Raw genomic sequence first — 10741 nt, 5'->3', positions numbered from 1 at the left:
ATACCTAAAATGCAGTCTCCTTGTTTGCAATCCAAATAGAATGTAAATATTTAAGTACTGTAAAAATCCTTGCATGACAGCGTCAGGGAAAGTAGAGAAACAAAGACTAACAGCTGTTAAGCAAGATTACGTTGAGTTATAACTTGAGTCCTCTGACCAAAGTACTAGTTTCCTGTCTCAGTGCTAATTATACTACCGGTACCTTATTATCACCAATGACAGACACCATTTTCAGTGTTTGAGTGTTTATTATTTAAAAAAAAAAAATCAGATACAAAAACAATGTGTTGGAAGCAAATTGATGCGCAGTTTGTCAATGGCTCCTCTCACAATGCTGCAATGCACAGATCCCATGTCTCCGCGTCAGGCTCTACGCGGCGCCGTCATCTACGTTTTGAACAAACGCCACTCTGTTAGAGTCCAGGACTGCATGATTTCAGTCATAGTTCAAAAAAAGCTTCATCATCAGATCAAACACTTCCTTGCTGGGGCTGCACCCAAGTGCCGCTCTCATCCTACTGATCAGCTTGGGGTCAATCAGTACCCTGACTGGACGAAGGACAGCGGTGCGCGATTGACCGCAACCTTGCAACCAAGATCAAATGAATCAATCGAACATAAATATTGAAACATGTGAATATTAGCATCAAATCATCAACGTTAAAGTGCAACTTTACAAACAGGGGAAGTAAAGACAGGAGGCGGCTGTCCTTTGGAAATACTCCTTGGCGAGTTCTCTGCTGACAGACAGAGATGTTCCGCCATGTTGGCGCCGGTCAGTCAGAGACCGGCGGGGTCACGCCGTGAGCTTCAGTCGTCCTGTAAGGAAAGCAGAGCCTCAGTCAGAGGTCATGTGACCAGTCAGCCCCTGTGACCACGTCCACACTGCCAGTGCATTTGAAAAGACTTGTCATCACTTCTAACCATCACTGTCAGAAAACAGACAGCAGTCACCTTTCAATCATTGATGTACCTTTTTTTTTTTAACCCAATTATCAGGAGTCGGCAACTTGTGTCCCTGACCAGAGTGCCATGTTACGTCGCCATGGGTACCAGCAGATTCCTGATAACGTGGGGTGAATTTTCAGATTCATCGTCAGTGTGAACATGGAGCATGGAAACACTGCTCAGCTCCTCACACGCCCACACACACCCACACCCACTGAGGTCATAAGCAAGCAACAAGACACGTTCAGTGACAAGAAGTTGAACATCCAGTATGACAGCGCTCCCCTTTGGGGTTGTGTTAGCTCAGCAACACAGACAGAGCGCCTCACCAGGCCACCAGACACATGAACTTCAAGTAGAAACACAGCGAAATTATTAGTCACAAAACCAAAAGACAGGATATCTTCCTGCTGGATCATTTCAAACTCCCAGAAACTGAATCCTCATTAGCTTTTAACACAATGTAATTTTCATTACTCCTATCCCATCTAATAAGTACTCTAGGTTGAGTGACTGAACATTGTCTTGATAAGGTTGTATTATTAGTACTAAAAGTAGTAATAGATACTGTTGGAAAGATCCAGCAAATTTTATTTATTTGAATTATGTTTCTTGAAATGCACATGACACAAATAAGTAATATACTGCTCAAAAAAATAAAGGGAACCCTTGAACAACACAATGTAACTCCAAGTCAATCACACTTCTGTGAAATCATAGTGTCCACTCAGGAAGCAACACAGATTCATTTTGACTTGTTTTAAGGACATTACATCAAAGTTGGATCAGCCTGGAGTTTGTTTTTACACTTTAATTTTGTGTGTGATTCCTAATCAGACCTCCATGGGTTGATACAATTGATTTCCATTGATCATTTTTGTGTGATTTTGTTGTCAGCACATTCAACTGTGTAAAGAGCAAAGTATTTCACAAGAATATTTCATTCATTTAGATCTAGGATGTGTTTTTTAAGTGTTCCCTTTATTTTTTTGAGCAGTGTATAAGTAACCATTAGAGGGCGGTTCTGCTCCTTGTTAGACCTTGTTAAAAACCCACTGTCCAGCAGGGGGTGTCTCAAACAGAGAAATACATACTCCGATCAGATGATAAATCACAAACTGTCCATTTCTTACAAACCATCAGGATCCTGAATGAACCATGTCAAGGGTAGATTGCTCATCACTCACTGGCGTTCCCATTTACTGAAATTTCTTTAAACAGCAACATTCCCCCCCAAAATCTCTTCAACTCTGCCTGTAGGAGTTTGTTTTCCCATCTTAACAAGCCAAATGTTCCAACCTTCCTGTTTTCCATTGGGGCTTTTTTCCAGTTAAAAAATTATCATGGAACTTCCTGAAGAGTATAAAAATCATCCAAGATGTTTAATGGCTCCTTTAAAAGTTGGGAGGAATAAATGAAGAGAAAACAGGCAAGAGATACTCTTTCAGCAGCAGCTGAAGGTTAGTGGACAGTGCTGGTGCTGACCTCTTTTTGAAACCAGAAGGGACCAGGTCTTTGAGAGGGTGGAGGTGAACGAGATGCAGGCTGGTTGTCGTGGTCATGAGTAATTTACACATCAGAAATTAGACACATTCGTTTAAATAAGCGATTTTTCTTATAGCTTATTGCTATTGAAGTGTATTCATCCAGTTCTTCAGGCATTTTGGTCTGCTTTCACATCATGGTCAAAAAAATTACAATTCATATTAATACAATTATAATAATATGAAATAATATATTTAATCATGATTTATATTTATTATGATGAAAAAATCTATTAGAATGTTTTTCAAACAACTTATCTATCTTCTTCGATTTGATATTACATATTTTTTCCTCGAGTGCATGGATATTTCTAACTTTATCTTTCACGATTAGGTCAAAATAATGGCATGAATTTTAGAGATATGGCATATGTTTGGAAATGTTATATGACTATGTCACTATCATTCCAAGCTGGAACTCCAGATGCGGGACCGGAGACGTCGTCCCCTGCTTGCCATTTAAAGCCTGCAGCCTTGTTGACTCCGTCCACTCCTTGTGGCCCCGCCCTAGCAGGCACAGACTGAAGCAGGGGTAGGGATGGGGGGGCCATGCCATGCTAAGTGCGTCATGCCAAGCTTTCCACCAAATCGACAGATACCCAACCTACCTGCCCACCGTCCCCGACCAATGGGCTGCCTCTGTCTACCTGTCTGTCTGCAAATCAACCAATCAGAGCACAGAGTGAGATGGAAGACTGACCTATATTTCCCATAAGCCTCAAGTACCCAGGGGTACTGTTTCTGTTGGCTTCACACTTCCCGCGGATATTTCACATTAAAAGCGCCGCAACAGAAGAGGGAGGGGCTTATGTGTCTAAACAATTGTGTGTGTGTGTGTGTGTGGACACTGCTTATATGCTCAAGTAGTGGAATGGTGACAGGAGTTATCTACTGTGTGTTTGTGTGTTTATATACCAGTAGCCAGCTGGGACTGGGACCTCCGGCGGGAAGTGCTGGGGGTCCTGGAGGCAGAGGAGAGGCTGGAGCCGGCGCTGCTGGCCCGAGAGATGGGGAGGGGCACTGGGGTCACAGGAGGAGAGTCCAGCTACAACATAAACTTGATATTAATGGAAAAAGAATTGTATTTTATTCTATTATTCTTATTCTATATTGTTTGGTTTTTTTTTGTCCAACCTCATAATTCTTTCTCTTTTTTATTATCTGATCAAGTCTGTTTCATTTTCATGGAAGCTTTCTCTCACTCGAGAGTAATGATTTCTTTGCGAAATGTAAAAGCTTTCCATTCTGTAGATTAATCAACTCAATATTCATTCATACAGTGGTGCAAAAAAAAGTATTTAGTCAGCCACCAATTGTGTAAGTTCTCCCACTTAAAAAGATGAGAGAGGCCAGTAATTTTCATCATAGGTACACTTCAAATATGAGACAAAAAAAAATCAGAAAATCCCATTTTCTGATTTTTAAAGAATTTATTTGCAAATTATGATGGAAAATAAGAATTTGGTCACCTACAAACAAGCAAGATTTCTGGCTCTCACAGACCTGTAACTTCTTATTTAAGAGGCTCCTTAGTCCTCCACATGTTACCTGTATTAATGTCACTTGTTTGAACTGGTTGTCCGTATAAAAGACACCTGTCCACAACCTCAAACAGTCACACTTCAAACTCTACGTTGGCCAAGACCAAAGGACACCAGAAACAAAATTGTAGACCTGCACCAGGCTGGGAAGACTGAATCTGCAATAGATAAGCAACTTGGTGTGAAGAAATCAACTGTGGGAGCAATTATTAGAAAATGGAAGATATAAAAGACCACTGATAATCTCCTACGATCTGGGGCTCCACGCAAGATCTCACTCCGTGGGGTCAAAATAATCACAAGAACGGCGGGTAAAAATCCCAGAACCACACAGTAGGACCTTGTGAATAAACTGCAGAGAACTGGGACCAAAGTAGCAAAGGCAACCATCAGTAACACACAACTCCACCAGGGACTCAAATCCTGCAGTGCCAGATGTGTCCCCCTGCCTCAGCCAGTACATGTCCAGGCCTGTCTGAAGTTTGCAAGAGAGCATTTGGATGATCCAGAAGAGGATTGGGAGAATGTCCTACAGTCAGATGAAACCGAAATAGAACGCAACTTGTCGTGTTTTTGACGGAGAAAGAATGCTGAGTTGCATCCAAATAACACCATACCTACTGTAAAGCATGGGGGTGGAAACATCATGCTTTAGGGCTGTTTTTCTGCAAAGGGAACAGGACCACTGATCCGTGTAAAGGAAAGAATGAACAGGGCCATGTATCATGGGGTTTTGAGTGAAAATCTCCTTCCATCAGCAAGGGCACTGAAGATGGCTGGGTCTTTCAACATGACAATGATCCCAAACATACCGCCCAAGCAACAAAGGAGTGGCTTTGTAAGAAGGATTTCAAGATCCCAGAGTGGCCTAGCCAGTCTCCAAATCTCAACCCCATTGAAAATCTTTGGAGGGGGTTGAAAGTCTGTGTTGCCCAAAACATCGCTGCTCTAGAAGAGATCTACATGGAGGAATGAGCCAAAATACCAGCAACAGTGTGCGAGGACTTACAGAAAATGTTTGACCTCTGTCACTGCCAACAAAGGGCATATAGCAAACTATTCAGGTGAACTTTTGTTATTGAACAAATGGTAATTTTCCCACCATGATTTGCAAATAAATTCTTAACAAACAAACAAACCAATAAATAAATAAATAAAAATCAGACAATGTGAATTTTTTGGATTTTTTTTCCCCCCATTTTGTCTCTCATAGTTGTAGTGTACAAATGATGAAAATTACAGGCCTCTCTCATCATTTTAAGTGGGAGAACTGGCACAATTGCTGGCTGACTAAATTCTTTTTTGCCCCACTGTAGGTGAGAAGGAAACTACAGTTGTACTTGTGTACCAATGTTTCTGGAAATTTTTGAGCTCTACTTTTAATCAGATTGTTTCTATGTTAAATGGCTGATGTAACCTTTGCAAACTTAGACAATATATCTATTCTCTAATATTGATACTGAATATGAACTTGCCTAACTAATTGTTAAATAATTCATGGAGGAAAATAAGTATATTTTTTAACATCATTATTCATTTCCACTTTATTAAAAAAAAAGGTTTTTTGGAGGGAATCTGAACTGCAAGAATTCAACTGTATATATTTTGTCATTGACTGGATTTATTGCAGAATGTTAACGAAGCCAATTTCATTTGCATTCAAACGTTGCTGAGTCACTGCAGAGATGTTACCTCAATGCTGTCATGCGTCGGTGAGGAGGAGGTGGATGAGTTCTCATGTCTGCGACCAGAGGCGGAATTGAGTTCAACACTTCGGACACGCTGGGCAAACTTCAGCGAGCAGACAGATTCACTCATGTTGTTTGCTAGCGGAGACACCTGAGGATGAGAGGCCAAATATTTCAAGGGGTTGGTCATTACAGCTGAACATGACATCACTTCCTATGTTCTGAGCTAGGATTGGCTGGGCTCTGCCATGATGCTGTGATCTCACCTGCACCATCATCAGTGTCTTGCTGTCGCCGCTCAGACTGTCCTGCAGCAGGTAGGTGAGCCGGGAGTTTCTGAAGGGCACATGAGCGTGTTTCCCTCGCAGAGCGTTGATGACGTCACCAAGGGCCGACAGGGACTTATTAATGTACTGTGCCTCTCGCAGGCGGCTACCCTCCGCCCCCGACCTCCCGATGCGCTCCGAGCCTGCCAGGTCCACTAGGTTCAACTTTCCTGGTGACATAAACCCGGTATATTATTAGGAAGTTATTGTGATGTTGGACATCATCCCAGGTGTTATATGGTAACAACACCTGCTAACGACACCCTCTCTAAATAACAAAAAAGGATCTTGATTAAATCAAACTCAAAAAATATATTTTTTGTTGACAGGAAGTTGATGCTGTTTTTATGCATGTGCAGTTAGTGTGTGTGCCTAAGTGCGCTCGAGTGGAGAACAAAAACTCATCACTTGTTTTAGGTCAAATGCTTGGGTATATAAGAGGTTGTTTGTGCATGTGTGTGTGTGTTTACCTTGTGTACAGTGTCCAGTGGCTGAGTTGAATCCAGACACGGTGATAATCAGCAGAGCGTGAGAGCGAGAGCTGTGTTCATTCAGGTTGGTGCAGGCCGTTGCACGATTCATGTGGCCTAACTCGAACACCTGGGAACACATATACAATCTTAACACAAAAGTTGAGTTTTATGCCATGTATACGATAACATAAGAAAATTCTTGATTGATCCCCATCGGGGAAATTCCAGACATATAATTATATGACAAAATATGGCACAAAGTAACACCCATTCCTTTTCTGTAGTTGATTCGAGTCAGATACACATTCATTTTCTTTGACACAAAATTAACACAGAAGCTCATTAAAATGCCATTATCTATTTTGTTTATTAATTCTTCGAATATTTTAGCTGCAGCACCTTGATGATGTCCTCTGGGCTCTGAACAGGGATCTTTGTCAGGCCCGGTACATACAGCTGCCCGCTGCCGTCCGGGTTCATCTTAATGTCCAGCTTGTCAGTGGGATTCTGACCCAGTAGGTCACTGAAGATAACAGAGACCAAGGAATCAGTCGTTAAAACCAGCAGGAGCAATAGAGGCCTTCAGAACATCAAAACTATTCAGCCGATTCAAAGATATCTTTAAATATATCTTTTCTAATTTCTAACATTCTTTAACAATTATTACAAATATCGAAGGGCCCAATCTGTAATTGCAGGATTAAAATACTAGAGTATATGAAATACATTATATATTCTATATATGTATATGTTCTATATATGTATATAGAATATATTCACACATATTCTATATATGTGAATTGAGTAAATTCTCAACATAACGGGGAGCATTTCATCCATTTTTATCAATCTAATTAAGTGAACTAAAAATCGTTCTCCACAATTATCCCATCATTCATCAGATAATTGCAGAGGTCAAACGGTCAAGGTTATGGACACTTTATCCAGGGGTAAATGTTTTTAATCTTGCAGGATTTGATTGTTACAAAACAGATGAGGGGGAAAATAATATGATCCATAAGGTCCTGCTTCATTCGTAGTCCAAGGAATCCAAGGAATCTGATCATTTTACTTGCTGGAAAATTATTTTCTCATCAGATATATAATTTCTATCTACTTTTCATTTATTGTTAATTTAATCCACTTGTTTTTTTTTTTTTTTGCTAATTTTCAAGTAATCCACATTAATGGAACTATTTTCATGTTATTTCCACTGACATTGACAAATGTGATAAAAATGGGAAAAAAAAATCAGTCTACAGCATAGCAGTACTGCATTTATTTTCTGAAATACAAGTATTATACTCTTTTAATACTGCTAAAATGCAATTCATATTTTATTGTTTTGTTCAGACCAGACCTGACTCACCGTAGCGTTTCGTTATAAATCTCCACCATGCTGACACAGATGTTGTATTCCCAATCGGGAGTCTTGTCGCTCACTTGGGAGAAAAGAAGACGCAGCGCCCGCTGGTTGATGCCAGGGTCTTCAGCAATGCCCTGAACACACATGCACGCGCACACGTGAGTGCCAAAGTCGTGTCTTGTTGTGCTGTTCATGGTATGACTACAGACACCTCACCTCCATGGTGTAGGTCTTCCCTGAACCCGTCTGTCCATATGCAAAAATACATACGTTGAAACCATCAATGCAGGAAGTGACCAGAGACTGAACCTCCTGGAACACCTGCAAGACATAAACACAACTCACAGGTCACAGAGGTAATACTTTGTAAACCTCGTCCACCCCGAAGGATATTTATCACCAGTGAGTCACTGACCTCCTCCTGGGTGGCATGTGGTGGGAAGACTTTGTCTAGATCAAAGGTCATGACCTTGCCCTTGTTGGAGAGGAAGAGGACTGCGTCATCTTCCAAGTCGAAGCTAAGTATCGTTCTGCTGTCAGTGGAGTCCTGCTCCTCTTGACTGATTGGGCGGACGCGGCAGAACACTCGAATGTTACCTGGGAATCATAAGGTCAAAGGTCAGCGACAACATGTACATTATAATTAGGCACAGTTTCTACCATGTCTAATTCAGCCTTTATTATATGTGTGTTAGCAGATTACTATTAACACATACCTAAAACAAATCTAAATTTTAAATAGTTCTTTTTGCCTGCCAATGTGTTTTGTCCAAGATTTTATGTAACTTTTAGGTACTTGGTGTGACCCAGTGGCCCATGTGCCTTCATGCAACTGAGACTCACAGCTAGAATGTACTGCCATTTAGAGCAAATATGACCGGGAACTTGTTATACAAAAACAACTTTGGCTTCATCTTCAAAGGCATGAAACGTGACGGCGGCTTCTTTGGATGAATTCAGACCTTTGAGTCGAACTAGCTCATCGTGACACTTCTTCCTCAGGTTCATTTCACGCTTGTATTTACGCAGCAGGTCCTGGTTGGTGCTGCTCACCTGCGTGATCACCTGACAGATCTGATGACGCACGCACGCACGCACGCACGCACGCACGCACGCACGCACGCACGCACACACGCACACACACACGCACACACACACACACACACACAGGTCATTGCACATATAGAGAGCTTGGAATCAAATGCACAAGGACTGTTTGCAGATGGTCAGGAGGAGACCATCATAGTGAAATTATGAAGCAGACAGCACTGAATAAAAGTAACGTGTCTCTGGCAAAAACTAATAGGAATGCTGGAAATTTTTAGATTTTCAATCTAAATCAGAATGGAACCGGTGACTTGCTCTGGTGACTGAGTTTCTTTTTTTAAGAAAAGAAACTCAGATTTCAGACCCTTCTGTCAACAATATGAACACAGCATGTGACTTTCACACTGTAATTCAAACCACATGTGTGGGACCACCAAAGGTTGAGAAATATGGGTGTTGTCAGACACAGATGCCATAAGACACGGTTGCAAAAACGGACACGGCCGAATGTGGGTCAGACATCAGTGTGGAGTCTTCCACATGTGTGCGTGTGTGTGTTTGTGTGTGTTTGTGTGTGACCATGCTATTCTGAGCACCCCCACCCACCTCCTGCTTTGCCTCAGAGATGGCCTTCTCCAGCATGAAGGGGAAGTCCTGCACCTGACGCTTCAGCAGGTTGTAGTCGCTGGTCAGGGTCCGCAGGGCAGGCTGCAGCCCCAGCAGGTTCAGACGCACACCTGAAACGGTGCAACAATTATTTCGACATTTAGACGATTTAATTTAGACAACATTTAGAACACTGCCAAGGACCCCTTTTGTGTTCTAAACAAGTAAAGAGAAGTCCTTGTGACTGTTGTTCACCTGCAGGTCATCAATATTTTTTCAAGAATTTTCTTTTCCTGAAGTTCAAACAGGGCAGAACATCCAAACAGTGATCTTTAGGGCGAGCAGTGGAATTCATGGCTACACTGTGAGCAAGATGTTGGCCATTTTCAGTTTTCTTTTTTTTCAACTCTGTAAGCAGCAGATTAGTTAATCAGACAGATCAAAGCAGCAAAAAGCTGGTCAGTAATTACATTTTATGGAACATGAAACAGTCAGAGGGGTGGGACTTCACACTCAATAACTGTACAGGATTGAATATATCCTGCAGTGAAAGGCAAAGAGGGATCACTGACCAGCAGGTGGTGCCTCCAAAGATTGGTTTTTCAATATATACCATACATGAAACATTTCATGAGTATTTTGAGAATTGCCATATCATTTATAAAAAGCCAATCCCATGCAGGGATTTTGAAAACATTGTGACTGGTTCTGAAGTAGCGAGCCAGCATATACTTGACCCTATTACTGGCTAAAATGCAAGTACGGAAATACTTTTTTGCAAGATGTTGGATTTGATTTGTTGAAACATCAGGGGGTTTTGACAAAATAAAAGTTGTGTTTTTAAGAGATGCTATTGGATAACTTTCCCCAAAATATGTTTTGTTAAACAACGCTGTGTTTACAGGATTAAAATCAAGTTTAGTTATGCGTAATCTCTCCTGAAATGTTTTGCTCTTGAGGGCCACATAGCTGGAGCCACTTATCTTGCAGCTGTATGATTTATATTCCTCTGACAAAAATGTTCAAGTGCAGAATTTGCTCATATTATTTCCAATCTGCAGCTGTGGCTGAATTAGTAGACTGGGCATCCTTCCATTTACAAGATTGGGGGTTTGATTCATGGCCCCTCCTGTCTGCATGTCGAGGTGTCCTTGGGTAAGACACTGAACCCTAAGTTCCAAATAGAGGCCTGGTTGCATGGC

General features: G+C 41.4%; 1 protein-coding gene across 9 annotated transcripts in view; it reads right to left on the bottom strand.

Annotated features, from left to right (window-relative positions):
• Positions 1–228: 228 nt before the first annotated feature.
• Positions 229–10741, bottom strand: part of kifc3 (kinesin family member C3) — a 41483-nt gene continuing 30970 nt past the window's right edge. For 8 of the 9 annotated variants that reach the window (XM_086143748.1, XM_086143752.1, XM_086143744.1 and 5 more), the window contains 12 exons: positions 9540–9670; positions 8849–8960; positions 8302–8483; positions 8103–8207; positions 7890–8020; positions 6920–7043; positions 6518–6647; positions 5988–6217; positions 5726–5872; positions 3408–3537; positions 3101–3147; positions 229–819 (listed from right to left, as the gene is read on the bottom strand). In XM_086143748.1, the coding sequence (XP_085999874.1) occupies positions 811–819; positions 3101–3147; positions 3408–3537; positions 5726–5872; positions 5988–6217; positions 6518–6647; positions 6920–7043; positions 7890–8020; positions 8103–8207; positions 8302–8483; positions 8849–8960; positions 9540–9670 (1478 nt within the window). In that variant the 3' untranslated portion in view covers positions 229–810. The remainder of the gene's footprint in view (positions 820–3100; positions 3148–3407; positions 3538–5725; positions 5873–5987; positions 6218–6517; positions 6648–6919; positions 7044–7889; positions 8021–8102; positions 8208–8301; positions 8484–8848; positions 8961–9539; positions 9671–10741) is intronic. The other variant, XM_086143746.1, reaches the window with a different exon arrangement.

This window comes from Fistularia commersonii, chromosome 3 (genome assembly GCF_037954325.1).
Source record: "Fistularia commersonii isolate RoL2024-O1a breed Wild chromosome 3, RoL_Fcom_v1.0, whole genome shotgun sequence".
NCBI lineage: Eukaryota > Metazoa > Chordata > Actinopteri > Syngnathiformes > Fistulariidae > Fistularia > Fistularia commersonii.
Note: the sequence above shows the minus strand (reverse complement) of the source record. Positions and strands in the feature narration are given on the sequence as shown.